The sequence below is a fragment of the Rutidosis leptorrhynchoides genome, chromosome 10 (assembly GCF_046630445.1).
Source record: "Rutidosis leptorrhynchoides isolate AG116_Rl617_1_P2 chromosome 10, CSIRO_AGI_Rlap_v1, whole genome shotgun sequence".
Lineage (NCBI taxonomy): Eukaryota > Viridiplantae > Streptophyta > Magnoliopsida > Asterales > Asteraceae > Rutidosis > Rutidosis leptorrhynchoides.
The window spans coordinates 246,207,318-246,227,254 of NC_092342.1; the positions used below are offsets into that span (position 1 = coordinate 246,207,318).

Sequence of the window (19,937 nt, forward strand, 5' to 3'; positions counted from 1 at the left end):
CGGGTTGAAAACTTAACCTTTTAAATGAGTGTCGTTTAATGACGATAATTAGCTTCACATTAGCAAATATTTTAATCTTACCAACAAACAATGTAAGACCAATATTGTAATCATTTTAAGATGATTCAACATCTAAAAGTGTCAAACCACGGCCTATCATAAAATTGCGAAAGCACATTTTGATCAGAGCCTATGCGGTCGATCCACGGTCGACCGTAGGTTCGACCGCCTACAGGTTTGACATTATGTTGAGTTTTATCAAGTGTGTTTTTGAAAATCTTGTGATAGGTTCACTAAAGTTGTCTTTCATTTGGTATCTTTAAAAATCACTTTTACTATATCACCACTTTTTTGTCACTTTTAAAGAAAGGTAATTCTTTTTCTTGTTCAAAATAGTCATAAGCTAGCGATTCTAGTTTCAAATTATTATTACCCCTAAGTAACCTTTTGTTTGATTATATGGGTTTCGAGAATGCTTATTAAGATACTTAGAGTCTAATCTTAGATATTATGTCTATCACTTAAGGCTCTAAAATGTGTGACAACCTACATATTCTAGCATGTAAGATTAATTAATCAAGCATACATCAAGTAATCACCCATGTCATTTTTCATGCAAGGATTCAAGGCACAAGTAATTTCAATTATCACATACATTGCATTGACTTAAGTTTCAAGGCAAGTTTCAATGTGCTTCTATTGTGTACACTATAGTTGTGATTTTGACATAACCCCACGTTTTTCTTTACATACTTTATTTTTCAAAAATTAACTTAGTTTAAAAAAAAAATGTTTCTTTGTTCAAGCTTTTCTTTTCAATCATAGTTTTGTTAATTATCACAACATTTAGAGTACACAAATATTAAATAGACTAGAAATAAGCAAACTTATCTCACCATGTGAATGGTAGTATTTCTCCTCAAAGTAATGGATGTAAGTTTGAGCATTCGGGTTCGATCCTTGACTCCACATCACGCAAGTGTCTTGAAGTTGCTTCTCATATGTAAATTTTCATCGTGATTCAAGACTAACTCATCCAAGATCTCTTTTGCGTTCTCCAAACAAGTAGAGTTTAGTTCCAAGATCTTTGACTCGGTTTTTTGCACAAAATGAATTTTTGACTCAAGCAAAAACGTTTTTAGAGCAAAGATTCGAGCAACCGCTCTGATACCAATTGTAAGTAACTAGAGGGGGTGAATAGTTACTTAGTGGTTTCTTAAAACTTTTTTGAAATCTTTAATGATCAAAACATAAGTTTTAAGTGTGGAAGCGTTTGTGTTTGTTAATGCAAGTATGTAAAGAATGTAAGTGCACAAACACAAGGATTTATAGTGGTTCGGGTGGATGTTAACTAGTCCACCTTAATACACTCCCCAATTCTAAAAATTGAGACTTTTCTTCACTATGATACCCCAAACCCGGTGGAGTGTCCGGATACAACACTAGCTCCTTGATAAGCCGCTACTTATGAACCCTTGCGTCCCTTTGAAGAATTCACAAACACCAAATGCTCTTACCACAAGATCCTAATGCTCTAGCCGAGTGAAATCACAACTACCTTTTAGATCCCTTTAAGAATATAGCTTACAAGTAAACTTATATCTAAGCTTACAATCACTCATAGTTCTTCAATAGGTCACACTAACTTAATTCCCAATGGAATTGATCAACTTCCTAGATCCCTTTAAGGAAGTTGAAACATTAAGTAAGATGATGTTTCCTATCATAAGAACTATCTAACTTCCTTGACCCCCTAAGGAAGTGTCTTACAAAGTAAACTTAAAGATACAAATGATAAGTACAAAGTTTACATTTCAATTCTACATAGTGTAAGTAGAATCTCTCTTTCTCTCTTATAATCTCTCCATAGATATGTGCTTGAGGCTTGGGAGATCAGTAGATATGACTTTGAAAGAATGTTGGAAAGAGGTGGTCTTCTAGTTTGGCAAAGTGGTGTATTTATATTCCAAGAAAATATTGACAGACAAAACTGCGGTCGAACCACGGTCGACCTTGCAGGCAGCCGTACAACTTCTGTCAGCATTTCAACATATCTGTTGAAGCTCCTTTTTCTTTGAATTTTTGGCTTCTTAACCTAATATAGAGCCTTCAAAATATGCTTAATACACCTAGAAGTTAACTCCATTACCCCTTTTATCTTGGACATATGCATGGAGGTTGACATGTGCTAGCTAAAGAGGAAAGTCCAATGCCCTTGACCATTGTCATTGATTTCCTAAAAAGGTAAACACAATAACCCATGAATCTTACACTTTGTCAATACTTGGATGGAAGTATCATACTTCATTGGTTGCTTGCAACAAGTTAATTTTGACTAGTTTGATTATAATGAAGAATCCTTTAACTAGTTGCTTTAATCATCCTTTGACAAACCACAAGCCTCCAAAACTTCACTAGCCCATTTTAATAGCTTGTTATCTTCTTAATGGAAGTGTCTTGCTCTTTAGAACATACTTGCATCTTGATTGAACTAGTTTGATTCTAGTTGGAGCTTAAATGAACCTTGTTACAACCTTGACTAGCTTGAATTTAATTAAAACTTACATACATACAAATGGTACTTAAAAGTAATGGGAGAGCACCTCTTTAATTGGGACTTTGATGACCATTATTATTATGTATTTAAATGACATTTTGTAACACTTGAAAAGTAAAACACTTTTGTGTTTAATCTTATTTGAGCTTAAAATGTCATTAAGATGTCGTTAGGTGTGATTAGTAAAAATTAACATCTTTTGGTTCAAAACTCTTTTGAAATCAAAGAAGGCAACTATTATAAGTATGTTTAAAAAGGTTTTGTAAATTATAGATGTCTCAAAGTGGTCTATCTTAAAGTGGATGAATTTGGTTACAGAGAAAACTACGTTCGAACTGCGGTCGTCCGTGAGGTTAGCCGTAGATTGACAGTTTTAGAAAAAGGTGCAATCGTTGGTACAGGGCATCCACTGTCAGACTCACGGTCGAGCGTGGTGCAGCCGCATAGAAATTTTACCAAGTTAATTATTTATGTATTGGTCTTTTGCTAGAGATAGTGTAGGCTTATGAACTCATGTCGTCTTACATATGATTAAGCACTTATCTCTTTTGTGTCATCATCAAAACAAAGTGATTAACTTTTGAATATTATAATTGGATTCTCAACCAACAAAGTTCAAAATAACGTAGATAGAAAAATACATGGTCGATAAAGATAAAAAGCTATAACTCGGCTCGACGACCCTAAAGCTCCTTAAACTCATCAATTTCGGACTCTGAATCAAACATTTCTGCAATTTCTCTTTCAATATAAACCACCAAGTTAGAAGATAGAAAATTATCTGACATTTTATTACGAAGTCGAGTCTTGACAATGTTCATTGCTGAAAATCCTCTCTCGGTTGTTGCAGTGGAAACCGGAAGTGTCAAAATTAGTCGCGTTAATCTTTCAATCAAACCATATGTTTAACACTTTTTACTTTCTACAAGGAACCTACATAGCTCGAAAATAGAAGAAATGCCACTTAGCTTTTGGTTCTTTAACTTCTCAGCATTGTACAACTCAAATTCATACCTCAATAGAACCATTTCGTGTTCAGTAAAAACCGCGGGATAATATTTTTCAACAAGAGAGCAAATTTGATCAATATTTTACACGTCAAAAGCTTTTTTAGGAACTAAAGCAGCACTAAGAGTTAGTAATTCTGTGGCTTTATTATCAAATCTACAAGCCAACTCATGTAACTGCTTGTCCAATGAACAAATAAATATATCTACTCGATAGAAATGTTCAATAGTAACATGATTGTCTTTTTGTCGAGGACGATATCGACCAGACTTATACAAAGCACTAAAGTCGGGCATTTCTATGTTATGCTTTAATGAGAAATCTCGTACCTGTTCAAAGAAGCTTTCCCAGTTGTTATTCCTAAAGTCGTTCAATTTTTCCTTTGTTGCGGACACTAACTCAATGGTGTTGCCGATATCTTGGGTACTCTTTTGCAGTTGTTGAGATAAAATATTAGTCCTCCCCATTATTTCCTTCATCAAGTGTAATATAAACACAAACTCAAAGGACGTAAAATAAGTGTAGGCCTCAGCAGCATCACCACGTTGAGAATAGCTAGATTTGTCTTCAATTATACCCTCCAATACCAAACGAGTAGCATTAAACATATTAATTAAGCTACAAATCGAGTGAAAATGAGAACCCCAACGTGTATCACCTGCTCATTTCAAGGTCCCAATTTGATTTTGACCCTTACCCGATTTAATTTCACCAAGTTCCAACAAATGCTTTATTTCTATTGCCTTCGATTTTTGTAGCTCGTCATGACGCTTACTAGAAGCACAAATTACATTAACGATAGAACTTAATCTATTGAAAAATTGATGAATCGGAATAACTTCCCTTGAAGCAGCAACTAAAGCAAGTTGTAATCTATGAGCGAAACAATGAATATAGTATGTATAAGGAGAGTCCTTAATAACAAGTGCTTGCAACCCATTCCATTCTCCTCATGTTACTAGCACCATCATAACCTTGACCACGAATTTTACTAGTATCAAACTCATATTGCAAAAGTGTTCTCCACAAATTTGTTTTGAGGGTCAATGCCGAGGTGTCTGTAACATGCACCAAGTCTAGGAATCTTTCTCTAATAATACCATCTTTATCAACAAATCTTAAAACTATACCCATTTGTTCTCGTTTACTTTCATCTCGTGCCTCGTCAACCATAACACAAAATTAAGAGTTACCCACTTCATTTCGAATATGCTTACGAACCTTGTTTGCAACAATACTCAAAATTTCTTTTTGAATATCACCTGAGGTAAACTTAGAATTATAAGGAGCATTCTCTAACACCACTTTGGAAACTTCATCATTGTACGAGGCCAAGAGTTTTAACAACTCAATAAAATTACCTCGATTCTTTGAGTTAGAAGTTTCATCACGCCCTCGAAAAGCACAAGCTTGGAACGTTAACCAACGAACTACATCCACTGAAGCTTTCAATCATAAACGATTCTTCAAGGCTTCCTCTGCACTTTTATTTTCAATGACATGTTCAATGTGTCTATCCTGGTTCAACAAATTCTCACAAAATAGAACTGCATCTCTATGTTGTGAACAACCGATATGTTTTAGAAATGCACAATGTTTAACATCATTAACATTTTTCCAATTGTTGAATCCTTTAACTGTAAAAGCATCCGTGCCATATCGAACATTTGGTTTGTCACTAAATATGAAACAAGGAGAGCAATACACAGAATCTGTTGTCGGAGAATACTCTAACCAATTCTTGAACTTACTGAACCAAGAGTATTGGAATCTACGTTAATGTTTCTCTAGACCTTTACCGGGATACTCTGTCAAATGGACTTGAAAAGGTCCGCAACTCAAATATTTAAGTCTTACTTGTTCTTTCTGATTAGCTGGGTAGTCCCATATATGTGGTCGTTTTTCGGGATCTCTTTTTAAACAATTAGAATTCACTTCTACATTATTTGGCTTTGAAGTTTCAGCAGGACATTCATTTGGTTGATTATGATGTTCATCTTCCCACTCATCTGTGGAAACTTTGGAACATTTTGCCTCTATGTTTACATTATCTGCTATATCACTAGATTGTCTCTTAAAAAAAGAAGTGATTTTTTTTGGTTGTGCATTCTTAGCTCCTACAAAAAGATTGAATAAAGGATTACATTGTTAACTGATACTAAATTATCCCTTAGTTGCTAAATTAAAACAAAATATGCATCTGATTTACTATCAACTGTAGTTAACAAAATAATATATAATATATTGCAAATTTACAATATACATAAGGAAAAGGAATACACAAATTTAGAAATTGAATCAACTGATACTGACGCAATCATATAATGACGAATAATAATATGTTATATGTATAACTAATATCAATAATAATTGATAAATATTAAATTAAAGAAAAAACAAAATAGTAAATAATTGTAAAGTACCTTTCATAATCATAGATGACTTGATGCAGCAAGTTGCCGTTGAGAATCGGAGACGATAGCAAAAAGACGAATAGGTTTTCTAATTTACTCAGTAATATTTAATTAATAACCTATTGGGTTAATCGTATACATGTAAATACGATGAAAGTTTGACAGAGTATCCCAGTATGCTTTTTTTAAGCCCAACAGGCCCTATGGGCAAAGAAGTAAAAACATGTAAAGACCACAAATAAACCGTATACTAGTGAGGCTAGTCTCTTGTAATTTTTAATCGGTGGGGCCAATATTTGAATATACCATATCTAGTCCCTAAAACTATAGAATTTACTATTAAGGACATAACACTATAGAATTTGCTATTAAGGACATAACTTTTTGGGGGTACCATGGCACCCCCCACCCCAATTAAGCTCCGTCACTGTGTGTGTGGCTGTTCTAGAATGTTGAGTTGTCTAAGGAAGATTCTCATCTATCATTGGCTGCTTTTTATCATAGGAGGAGCACTGCCAAATGGCAGACTTTTGCAGATTATGTCTTTTACTCTTATTGGCTAATTTATATTTGTTTGTCCTTTTTGTCTCTTTTTCCTTTTATGTTTTTGTCTAATTTAGAAAATAGTTGTTATGCTTCTCCTATAAATAAAGAGATCTTGTAATTGTAAAACTTGGTTGATGTTGAATGAAAAGTTTGATAGAGCTTATCTATTTACAAATTCTCCGTGTCTTTACGAATCTTTGATTCTGGTGGCTAAGAGTGGTTTCTTTATTAGTGTTTGTGGTGTTACTTTAACAAACATTGTGGTGAAATTCAAATCTTCATAAATGATATTATAGTTGTGGTGAAATCTTTATCAGCTGTAATTGAAGGTTTGAAGTGTTTCTAGATCTCTGTTTGTGGTGGTATCTTTATCAACTGGGGCTTAGATTCTTTATTCTTTGTGTTCTTATTTTTGAAGTTTTATACTCTGTTTTGGGGTGTTTTCGTTCCAAATTGGGGGTTTTCTATTCAGATCTGGTGGGTGAAGAAAGCTTGTTCTAAATTGCGTTTTTAAATTCATAATTACGCATCATAAAACTGCCGCATGTCAAGAAACTCGGATACAACTAAATGTAGTTTAAGTCCTACTTTTCACCACTTCAAACCCTGGCTGCTTGCAAAGCAAAATAGGTGAGAATAGTTTTTGCACCAGCACGTCTCAAACACGAGTGATCCATCATTAGTTTTTCTTCATTGATCATTTTTAGTCACCCTTGCTTTGATCATCGAGTATTCTCCCAAAACCTGAATTGCAAAACATATTAAAATATAACTAGTGAAATGACCCGTGGAATCACGGGTTTGTTTAAACGAAACAGTTTAATAAGATGTTAGGTATTAAGTATGTAAATGCTAAAGTCATACAGTTTAATGACCCGTGAAACCACCGATTCTGACTAAGAAACTTGATAACTAAATTATTGAAGTTTATAAAATGAATATCGGGGTAGCACAATATTTCAAAAAACCTGTACTATATAAATGAATCCATTAAAAGTAAACATGCAGTAGTATACAAACATTAACACCCTACAAATGAACGTATATAAAATCAAAAACTTATCTATGCCTTCTAATACAAATCTCAGCTTAAAGAAAATGCTACAATTACTCGGAACCTACCTGATAGTTTTTCTCAGTATATATTCTTGGCTCTATTAACTTCCGATCTCAAATAATCTGCACCCATTAGTAAAGAGATGGATATGTTCCTTAAGTTAATATAACATAACTTGGATAATTAAAATACCTTAATCCATAATGTTAAAAAATAACAAAATCATACAGAGAAAAAAGATATTTTTTTTCCATACACAGAAATTGGAGTTAGAAACTAACCTTGATTAAGCAATAAACAAAAGAACCCCAAAGTCACCTACAAACATAAATTGATCAATTGTATTACCAAGTAAAAATCCCAAGACTTGTATAGTTGTGTATATACCGGTTCAACAATAGCCAGGAATGTCATTATCACATGCATTTAATGGAGCAGGTTTTCCCGGTACATTACTGAAATACACATCGCAATCAACATTATATTTTCATTTTACATCTATTTATTTTGTTATGGATATATAAGATATGATACAATACATTAACATGGGCATTGTAACAAACACTTGGAGTGCAATCAAGTATAAAGGTAATTCCATTGAAGTAGTCATAGTAAAAAAAAAAAAAAAAATGCATACCTGTATGATGAACTTAGGGTTTGTATCATCGCCTGTTCAAAATCACAGCTTGTTTGTTCCAATATAGAGGCATGCTATTGTTTTTAATATTATTTCTTTGAGACATTTTATCAAACACCTTTCATGCAAACGCTTAAACTTTTTCAAGTAATTTGAACAAACAAAAAACTAACAACTATAGAACATAAAGATTCTGCAGATACAAAATAGCAAACAAACTACATTAAAAATACATAAAGCAAATGCTACTTTCAAAACAAATCAATAAAATATCAAAGCCAATAATTATGCAAAGCTTATTTTATGAATAAACTTACATGGGATAGTTCATATAAGTTGTTCTGATTCGTAGTATAACTGCTCCAAAATCAAACAAAACAACAAAAAACAAACATGAGATAATATTCATGCTGCAAAATCGATGAAACCCACGTTGTCAAAATCCGAAATTGAACAAATCCCTAATAATATCTATTTAAACATACATCAACAAATTAAAATTACCTATCACAAAAGGATCCGAATCTGTACAACTACTCATTATTTATCGTTCTTCCTCTGTAACAAATAAAAAATTAGATTACATAACAAAAAAATTGGAACACTTACGGAAGAAATACGAATGAAGAATCGAAGAAATTGCATAAAAGAATTAGGGGTGTTCGTTCGGTCGGTCTATGGTTTACGTTGTTTATTCGGTTTGGTTTATTCGGTTTTCAAGAATATTTTTGAGAACCAATAACCGAACCAAATTTAGCAAAACCAAACCAATCCAACCAAATAAGATATCGGTTTACATGGATTGGTTTTGGTCAAACCAAATTAAAACTTTTAAGTAATAAGTGGGTAGTTTTTTTAAAAGGGGATGATTCTCACACACACTTTTTTGATCCTCACACACCAATTGAGTATTATTAGAAGAGTAAAAAGTTAAAATAGGTGTGTGAGGATCAAAAAAGTGTGTGTGAGAATCATCCCCCTTTTTAAAAAAATAAAAACCAAACATATTTTATTGATTAAACTATAAGTATACAATTGATAAAATATTTTCTGCCAAGCATGCAGTATGAGAAGCAAACCAAGAGTATACAACCCACATTTACAATCTAAACTATATCAATGAACTGAGTAGCATAAAAATAAAAACGATACCACCAACAGTTAAGTTTCCAAGTATAAAATTCATAATACTGAGTAATTGGTAAACAAATTTAATTGTTAAAGTGAAATCAAACCAATAAAAACATTAAACTCAATCATTAACAAATAAAAGATTACCATACTTAAAATCTAAAATAGAATAAATTAAATATTTAATATATATATATATATATATATATATATATATATATATATATATATATATATATATATATATATACACTATAAATAAAAGTATATTTCGGTTTTTTAGTTTGAAACCAAATGTTAATTTTACAAACCAAATCCAAACCGAAAACCGTAAATATTTTCGGGTGAAATCAATAAACCAAACCAAAATCGAATAAGCCAACCCACTTTAACCAAATCAATTTGGTTTGATCGGTTTTGTGGTCGAAACCGTTTAATGCACACCCCTAAAAAGAATCATTAAGATTTCTTCGATTCTTCATTCGTATTTTGACAATACATAAAAGAATCATTAAGATTCAGAGAATTGATTTAATCTTTTGGTGTTTTCTTGGTGAATCTGAATCGTCTTTGTTGAACCCTAATTACGAATGAGCAGAGGCCCTAAAACTGAAATCGACATTATGAAATTAGGGTTACATATTTAGAAAATATAAATACGGGTGTGTTTTTTTTAAATTTTATTAATTAGTGTTAATGACATGCGCTCAAATTTTTTCTTTTTATTTTTTAATTTTCTTTTGTAAAGGAAAAAGCTTATTTATGATGTCATTATTTTAGGAATATAATAGAATCTATAGATATCACAAGATATTGTCTAGTGGATGATCCGCTCGGGTTATGTTTGATCTCCAACGGGTCAAAAGTAGCAAAGTGTAGTTTTGGCACACAAAACCTCCTAAAACAATCTTATTTAAGAAATAGATTTATTATTATACAAAAGGTTAGGCAAAATGCACACAAGGTTACCTCTTTACCTTTGAATTCCACCAAGGGTGTCTTCCGCACATCGCGTTGCGGGGACAGTGGGAGTAGAGGGGTTTTACCGCCTATGTCCTTAGATTGGGTCGGGTTTCCTCTTGGACAGCAGTTGGGGGCGGGTTATACAACTACGAGAGATGAGCGCGTAGGTGGTTAAGTCCCCCTCCGTAATCCCGTACTACTGTATAAAAAAAAAAAAAAAAAAAAAAAAAAAAACTCACACACCCCTATTACACGTATACAACAACAACATACTCAATCTCACATGTGTGAGGACATTAAGATTTTCAATTGAATTTTATGATTCTTAATTAGTAACCTATATACAATTGACAGAAATACAATAATAATTGACTTTTACAAAAAGAAAAATAACAATGTTGTAAATAATGGTGATAAAAACGATTTAATTAAACTTGGTATTAGAGATTCTTAAAATTGACCAAACTAGTTCATATACAAACTATAAATTCATCTCCAAATCAATTGAGACTGGGTATAAGATTACCAGATATGCAACGATTGGCAATGGAGAATTATCATGGAGCAGCCTTATAACATCTAAGTGAGGCAACCCTGGCTTTACCTGGTCGGGTAATGTATTATAACGGGTAGTTTTTAGATCGGGTTCAGCTACCCACAAAACACTTGTATTCTAATTATATAACATCTAAAAGCATGTTAACTACACCATATAGGATTAGAAATATTATCAGAAATTGTTCAAGAAAATGAAATATTATCACAAAATTAATATGAAGTATTTAGTGCAGTTTAAAAGGTTATACCCTTATAGACATTAAAAATACATTTTGGGTAACTATCAATCCATTTGACCAGTCTTATTTTTAGCTAAAAGCAATGACTAGACCGTTATAGGATACAAAATAACCCAAATAATTCATAAGTTGATGGGTTGACATTGCCACCTTTATAATATATATTTTTTATTATACTAACCAGAAGAATGTCAGCTCCTTCAGACTCATCTGCAAGCAATTCGATGAGGGCTTCTCTATAGTTTGCAGGGTTCATTTGATACCTTTTGAACAAAAGCCACATATAATAATACAACTTAATAATACTTGAACCTCATATATATAAGAAAATATTAAATAGCTTAACAAACAAAAATAAATAAATTGTGAGCTACATACGTTTTCTTGTCTCCAAAACGTGGATTCGAGTCCAAAGCTTCTCTAAAGGGTCCATAAAAGGAACTTGCGTACCTACAACCAACAGAATACATAAAATGTATTAGCATGACAACACGTTACATAACCTACTGTTTATAAAATACCACTACCAGTAGCAAAATAAGCTAGCTGGATTTGGATTGGATTGTGTTGGGTTGGTTTAACCCGAAAGACTAATTGTACAAAAAAATTTGAAGGAACTGTCTAGGAAGATTATATAAAGCATAAACACACTATAATCATAATATGAAATGATTTATATGGTTTTTCCATTAAGAATGCACTTTGAGCCATTTTTGGCTTGTTTCCTTGGTAACAAGATTTTAGTTTTAGTTTAACCATTTTGATTTTACCCGTTTAACCTTTGAAATCCCCTGTTTACACAACTGGTAACGAACTAATCAGGAAAAAAATTGCATAATATTAAATTTGTGTATCAGATTTTATTAACATAAAAAATACCTGTGAAACAGCCTGTTTACATACCTCGTACACGGTCTAATCATTCATTATAACTCATGCAAATCGTAACCCATGAAATGTGGGATGCAAATGTTAGATTAAAGTCTGTGTAGGAAGTAGTACTTAATTACCATCTTCTCTGACAATACCATTATCCCCATCTGAAGAATATGGATCTAGAGCTACATCAGTGTAAATAACCTGTGCATATACACAGTATAACATTAATGTTCACCTTGAAATAAGCAAAAATATTTCACTGTTTTAATGACAATAAAGGATTTTGTAGATTCTTACAAGATCAGGGTATTTGTCTTTGAGTAACCGAATTGTTCGTGGTACAAGTCCAGAATCATTATATGCTTCATCTCCTGTGGGAGTCTAGAAAGACAACATAAATACAACATTTTAAGGAAAGCTTAATTAGGTCAAATATTAATAGAAACCTTTAAAGCATCTGGAACTTTTGGGAAGAGCACAATACTATTCACCCCAACATCACGGGCCTTTGCAACCTATTCATGTCAATTTGCATAGGTTATTCGTATTTTTGTTAATCAATTAATATGTGAAGACGTAAAATTCAAGCTCATGAGATCAAATGAAAATATAAGGAGCTGAATTTAAAGAAATGTTAGAACATATGATGCCTTGTAACTCGAACTCTTGTCTGGTACAACAAGGCTCTATTTGAGATGACTCCACTATCATTAAAGGATGCTTTGTACACAATGAAACATGCTTCACATCAAGTAAAATTTTTGATACCGAATTCATTATTTATATGTACATTTTATATAAAAAAAACCACAACTTCTAACAAGAACATTTAAAATAAAAGCTAACAAACCTCTTCAAGAAGCCCATATCTCCATCCAAACCTATAGCAACCAGGCATGGCACCAATAGGTGTGTCCTCCTCACCTTCAATTCCAAAAATGAGAAAAAAAAGAATGTAAGAGAAATCAACAAAACGAAGAACATAAAAGAAAAATCTTGAATTAGATTTACCTTCATGAATAAAAAGGGGGTATACAAAATTTGCAAGAGCCAAGCTTGTTTCCTTGAATGCATCTCTAATTACTTGTAACTGACCATTACGGCATGGCCTTCGATTAATATCCTGCATACAATACACGGGTATAGACGTAAAAACATCAGTAGGACAGTTAGGTCAACTCACATTCACACTTCAACGCTGTGGAGGACAACAAATAGATGAATTTAGTAACACATTTAAATGGGTTAACCAGTAAACGGATGAGGTTTTCCCCGTTCAGGTCACCCGGGTTGGAGAGAGCGAGTGTATTTACTCTAATCATCTGATGTATGCGGCCTAACCGGGTATCCCATGACCGTTCTCGACCCATTTACCTGATCACCCCAAGATGTGTTGATATTGAGGTTTGAGCCTAAAACCTCTTTTGAAAATACCAGGACGCCAAACACTTACGAGGGACAGGAGGGGCTTCAGGAACGTTGCCAGTTTTCTCATTCTGCATTACTCCTGCCCAGTTTTCTTATTTGTTCATCGCTGCTTGAAGAAGCTTTAAATTTTTTCCGGCAAAACAGATAATAATATTATTGAAGAACAGAGTCAATACATCAAGGCCCGGGATCAAGCCTGACCAAAACACAAAACAACAATACAAAAAACACCAATACAGAACAATCAAAGAAGCCGACTCATCTACACGACACTCTTCAATTAGATCAAACACTGCCCATTTCTAACTTGAAACTTCGAATTCAACCAGCTCAACTCCCACATTTTTGCAGCTTTTTCAACAGCTTGACTTTTTTTGACTTTTAATGTCAAGAACTTGAATCGAACAAATTGCTCAATGATCCCCTTTAATTCAAGCTCAGTTGTTTTTCTACCCTTGAAAATTCTATAATTCCTTTCTTGCCACACATGGTACACCACAGCAGCAATAACAATTCTGTTAATAACATTCTAGAAATTTTTAGAATAAGGGTAACCAGAAAGCATGACTAAATTGCTTGAAGAAGCTGTAACTATAAACATACGCTTAGTATGGTGCATTTGAAGGGCGTTCGGTTTCAGATTTCCGTAGCTTCTGCAATCTAAACTCTTGATTGTCCCAACATTAAACGGATTATACGCAGCAGCCATAACCATCAAACTTAATTCTGCACACAAAAGAAGAAATAGGATATGAAATTATGAATGTTGTATGATTTCATAACCCTAATAAAAGTTTCCAATGTAAAGGCAACCCAAATAAAAGTTTAACCTGCTGGGAAATCAAGGCCTAACTAATTCCCACGCAAGCAAAATAATAATAGTAAAGAAATAAGAAAAATACACAACACAAGATTTAACGTGGAAACTCTAAAACAGGAGAAAAACCACCGGCCCCCAAAGAGAGAAATACACTATATCACAAATTGTTACAATGATATAGACGACTCTCTTAAGCCAACTACACTCTCCAAAATATTTAACTAATACAACTCTCAAACAAGGGTAAGAAAGAAAGAAATAATCAAATACTTAAAGTGTATTGATTGGTGCAATTTGGAATGAAGACTTAGCCCCTCTTATATAACCAAGTCACTCACCCCTCACATCTTCCTCCCACCAATGTGGGATAAACATATCTTCTACTAGCCAAAATAAACCAACAAATCTCCACCTTTTGGATAGAAGAAGATAACCATGCTTCCACATTGCTAGGATAACCGATGTAGACGCTTTCTCGACGACAACTTCAAGATCCTCATCTTTATGCCGTTGACATTATCTCCCAAGAGACAAAACTTGCATCTTCATCGAACATTGTCTAAACCGACAATCATTGTCATCACAGACAATCATAACTCTTAACAAGAATTATCATACTCCACCATTAAGAGTATAGCACTTAGAATATCACATTCCAAGCATTTCACCTCGGCACATGTTGTTGAACAACCAGCTGAAACTTTATGGTGCAACTTCCCTGTTTGGCTTTTCCGAAAGTCCCATCAGCTACAACATCAGTTTCCACCACACAACCTGCATAAATGCCAAACCAATGCCCATGTGTAATTGTGGAACCGCTAACAAACATCCCTTTCCACGGTGGCACAGACACACCATGAGGATGACGTGACTTCAGAGGAATTCGTCACTTTCCGTAACAACGGAGACAATGTTTGCGTCTTTGGAGCCATTTGCCGGATTAGCTCCACCTGGACAATTAACCCTTACATGCCCAGTCTTCCCGCACTTCCAGCATGTCAGATTCTTTCTAGAGTTTCTCTTCTGCCTATCCGAACACAACACTATCGTATCTCCTGATGACGAGACCCCGTTACCTTCCAGTCTTTTCTCCTCGGATAGGAGCTTGCTAGTAACGTCTTCAAACTTCAGAGTTTTCTTCCCATACATCAAAATAGGTTTCATGTGTTCATAAGACGATGATAAAGATAATATCAACCTCAAAGCTTTATCTTCATCATCCGTTTTAACTCCAATAGCCTCCAGTTCTGAAACAATACCGTTAAGAATACTTACATGATTTGAAATCTTTGAACCTCCATCCATACGCAGAGTATGAAATTGTTCGTTAAGACACAACCGATTTGAGATGCCCTTGCCCTGGTACAACTGCTCTAGTTTAACCCAAAGCTCCTTTGTCGTTGATAACCCGTGCACATTTGCAAGCACGTTCTTTGCAAGACACAAACGAATCGCACTTGCTGCCCTCAAATCCATATCATCCCATTCTTCTTCATCGAACTTACTGCTAGAATCACTGCCAGGAACAAGGGTGGGTTTACCCTTCAAAGCCTTGTGTAAACCGGACTGAATCAACACATCCTTGACTTGAACCTGCCATAAGCCAAAATTGATCATCCCATCAAATTTCTCTACATCAAACCTCATTGGACTGAACTTCGACATCGTATCCGTATCCTATAGATAACAACTTTCTCTGATTTTGCTCACGTTTCGAATAGCCAAAAGATGTAGCAGGTAGCCAGGACCCTTTAAATCGGAAATCCACAACTAGGCCACTAACAAATCCAACTATTACTACGAATCAGAAAAACTATTGTCTAACCAGATACCCTATACGATCAATAGAACTCGTTTCTGATGTGGACGATCCACTCACGTGGCAACCACAGAGCATACTCCGACTCCTATAACCGAGACCCCCGTCAAACCTGACGCTCTGATACCAGTTGTTGGGAAATTACGGCCTCACTAATTCCCACCACCCAGCCCAATAATAATAGTAAAGAAATAAGAACAATACACAACACAAGATTTAACGTGGAAACTCCAAAACAGGAGAAAAAACCACCGGCCCCCAAAGAGAGAAATACACTATATCACAAATTGTTACAATGATATAGACGACTCTCTTAAGCCAACTACACTCTCCAAAATATTTAACTAATACAAATCTCAAACAAGGGTAAGAAAGAAAGAAATAATCAAATACTTAAAGTGTATTGATTGGTGCAATTTGGAATGAAGACTTAGCCCCTCTTATATAACCAAGTCACTCACCCCTCACATCTTCCTCCCACCAATGTGGGATAAACATATCTTCTACTAGCCAAAATAAACCAACATAACCAATTGAAAATGAAGTTGTTGTTAGGTAATGGAGGTAAGGTAAAGAATACTAAATCAGATAAGAAAGAATCCGTGTAATCGCTGCTCTGTTTGGATCAGATTTTATGTTTATATTTACAGTTTATTCTTTTCTTTTTGTTTTCGTGTAAGGTTGCGATGATGGACACTCTTATACTTGTTAGTAAAATTGTGTTTAGAGGGGTTGTTGCATGGGTATAAATAGGGTTCTAAATGAGTGGAACCAGTGTTGTAAAAACTCGATTACTCGCCGATTAATCTTCGATTAATTATTTTTAAGAGCAATCCGTTCCGATTTTCAAAAATCCGTTTAATTAAACGGTCAACGTTAATTGATGAGTCAAAATTCGAATTTGGTAATCAAAGTCGGTCAAACTCAAAAATGGTTAACATTTTAACATGAATTTAAACTAGAACCTTATAGTTTTGAAGCAAAATGAACAATTTTATACAATTATGTTAAAGTTTATTTTTATAATTGTGATTTTTTCTATTTTTACACATAAATTTTAAAATTTTACATTTAAATGTATACAATACAATCCGATTAATCCCCGAATTGCCGATTAATCCTTTCAAAGTCCCGACCGATTAATCACCGAATAGCAAATTTTGCAACCTTGAGTGGAACTACTCGTAAGCTACTAGATCGACTCGTTAAAGGTTCTATTCGAATTGAAAGTTTGATTAAAATTGAAAGTTTGATTCGAATTGAGTCTAAATGAGCTTGAGCTTAAACTTATTTTTAAGCTCGTTTATTAAAAGAGCACGAGCTCGAGAAACGGGTTGGAAATGACAAAATATGTACCGTAACGTGAATTTGATATTTAAAAAAATCCATAAAAAAGTTCACGGTCGACCTAACATTTTAATCGCAGTTTGACCGTAGATGCTGTAGTGACCCGAACTTTTCCATGTTTATATATATTAAATGAAGTTGATATTTACATGATTAAATGTTTCCAACATGTTAAGCAATCAAACTTGTTAAGACTTGATTAATTGAAATAGGTTTCATGTAAACAATTGACCACCCAAGTTGACCGGTTATTCACGAACGTTAAAACTTGTAAAAACTATATGATGATATATATATGGATATGTATATAGCTAACATGATATTATGAAAAGTAAGTATCTCACTAGGTATATTAACAATGAGTTATATACATAAAATGAGACTATTGAATTATGAAACTCGAAACGATATATATATAACGATTATCGTTATAGCAACGCCTTACTAAATACATATGTATCATATTATGATATATTCATTGTTGGTGATTCGTGTCACCAATATGATTTAAGTGTAATGGGATTAATTTGTTAACCAAAATAACCTTGATAAATATCGAACAAGTTTGGAAAAGTGTGGAGTGCACACTTGTTTGAACTTATCTTGATTATGACGGGGGTTCGGGGGCAGCGCCCCTGATAGCGGGGTCCAAGGGGTGGCAACCCCTGGTGGGGTCCAAGGGGCAGAGCCCCTGGCTGGGATCGAGTTGCCAGGTCAGCTCGGAAATTTTTTTTTGGGTTAATATCGCTTTATTAAAAATGTGTTAAAATTTGATTTAAAGCTTTCAACAACATTAAATGAGATCGTTAACTTAAAGCTTTCAAAAACAACACTTACATGTAACGACTAACGATGACTTAACGACTCAGTTAAAATGAATATACATGTAGTGTATTAAGATGTATTAGTACACTTTTGAACGACTTCAAGACACATATCAAAGTAATTCTACTTAGCAAAAATGCTTACAATTACATTTCCATTCATTTTCATCAACAATTCTACTCGTAGTCATTCAGTATTCGTATCCGTATTATACACAGCTTCTAGACGTACTTACTATGAGTATATACCAATAGGAACTAGCATGGGATTCCACTCTTGGTTATGTCATGCATGACTAATCAAATTTAACTTCTACCATGAACTAGTCAACTAACTAGAACTCCTTTTAACCCCACTCACCACTCATCATTCACCACTCACCAATCAATCCATTTCATTTCCAATTCTCTTTCTAATTCTCTCTCAAAAATTTCTTCAAGAATCAAGCTATAATCATCATAGGAAGAACACTTCAAGAACACTTCAAAAATCCTTTCAAGTTTACTTCCAAGCTTTCTAATCCATTCCAAGTAATCATCTAAGATCAAGAAACCTTTGTTATTTACAGTAGGTTATCTTTCTTATTCAAGGTAATATTCATATTCAAACTTTGATTCGATTTCTATAACTATAAACTATCTTAATTCGAGTAAAAATCTTACTTGAACTTGTTTTTGTGTCATGATCCTACTTCAAGAACTTTCAAGCCATCCAAGATCCTTTAAAGTTAGATCATTTCTTGTCACTTCAAGTAGGTTTACCTACTAAATTTGAGGTAGTAATGATGTTAATAACATCATTCGATTCATATATATATATATATATATATATATATATATATATATATATATATATATATATATATATATATATATATATATATATATATAACTATCTTATTCGAAGATTTAAACTTGTAATCACCAGAACATAGTTTAGTAAATTCTAAACTTGTTCGCAAACAAAAGTTAATCCTTCTAACTTGACTTTTAAAATCAACTAGACACATGTTCTATATCTATATGATATACTAACTTAATGATTTAAAACTTGGAAACACGAAGAACACCGTAAAACCGGATATACGCCGTCGTAGTAAAACCGGGGGCTGTTTTGGTTTGGATAATTAAAAACTATGATAAACTTTGATTTAAAAGCTATTCTTCTGGAAAAATGATTTTTCTTATGAACATGAAACTATATCCAAAAATCATGGTTAAACTCAAAGTGGAAGTATGTTTTTCCAAAATGGTCATCTAGACGTCGTTCTTTCGACTGAAATGACTACCTTTACAAAAATGACTTGTAACCTGTATTTTTGACTATAAACTTATACTTTTTCTATTAGATTCATAAACTTAAGTTCAATATGAAAGCATAGCAACTTGAATCACTCAAAACGGATTTAAAACGAAGAAGTTATGGGTAAAGCAAGATTAGATAATTTTGCTTGTTGTAGCTACGTGAAATTTGTAGCAAATTTATACAAATCATAACTTAACTAACTTATATTGTATTATACATGTATTCTAACATATATTATGTAATCTTGGGATACAATAGACACGAATACAATGTTTTGACATATCATATCGACCCATCTATATATATATTTCGGAACAATCATAGACACTCTATATGCAGTAATGTTGGAGTTAGCTATACAGGGTTGAGGTTGATTCCAAAATATTATATATACTTTGAGTTGT

The 19,937-nt window shown here is 33.5% G+C and overlaps 3 protein-coding genes and 2 long non-coding RNA genes across 5 annotated transcripts; all 5 read right to left on the minus strand.

Annotated features, from left to right (window-relative positions):
• Positions 1–3,648: 3,648 nt before the first annotated feature.
• LOC139870928 (uncharacterized) lies at positions 3,649–4,173 on the minus strand. The gene has a single exon (XM_071858688.1). It carries the CDS (start codon positions 4,171–4,173, stop codon positions 3,649–3,651), a length of 525 nt encoding a protein of 174 aa, XP_071714789.1.
• Positions 4,174–4,227: 54 nt separating this feature from the next.
• Positions 4,228–4,738, minus strand: LOC139870929 (uncharacterized). Its single transcript, XM_071858689.1, has 2 exons — positions 4,525–4,738; positions 4,228–4,421 (listed from the first exon to the last, which is right to left on the minus strand). The coding sequence occupies exons 1-2, from the start codon at positions 4,736–4,738 to the stop codon at positions 4,228–4,230; spliced, it is 408 nt and encodes a 135-aa protein (XP_071714790.1).
• A 2,235-nt stretch (positions 4,739–6,973) lies between these two features.
• Positions 6,974–9,074, minus strand: LOC139871908 (uncharacterized). The gene is made up of 5 exons (XR_011766802.1): positions 8,724–9,074; positions 7,970–8,576; positions 7,864–7,900; positions 7,648–7,704; positions 6,974–7,269 (listed from the first exon to the last, which is right to left on the minus strand). It is a non-coding gene; the product is annotated as an uncharacterized lncRNA (long non-coding RNA).
• A 1,450-nt stretch (positions 9,075–10,524) lies between these two features.
• LOC139870932 (delta-aminolevulinic acid dehydratase, chloroplastic-like) lies at positions 10,525–13,359 on the minus strand. Its single transcript, XM_071858691.1, has 7 exons — positions 13,240–13,359; positions 12,840–13,112; positions 12,436–12,504; positions 12,287–12,370; positions 12,121–12,190; positions 11,489–11,560; positions 10,525–11,373 (listed from the first exon to the last, which is right to left on the minus strand). The coding sequence occupies exons 1-7, from the start codon at positions 13,357–13,359 to the stop codon at positions 11,363–11,365; spliced, it is 699 nt and encodes a 232-aa protein (XP_071714792.1). The 3' UTR covers positions 10,525–11,362.
• An 88-nt stretch (positions 13,360–13,447) lies between these two features.
• On the minus strand, positions 13,448–16,746 carry LOC139871907 (uncharacterized). The gene is made up of 3 exons (XR_011766801.1): positions 16,587–16,746; positions 14,021–14,247; positions 13,448–13,932 (listed from the first exon to the last, which is right to left on the minus strand). It is a non-coding gene; the product is annotated as an uncharacterized lncRNA (long non-coding RNA).
• Positions 16,747–19,937: the final 3,191 nt, after the last annotated feature.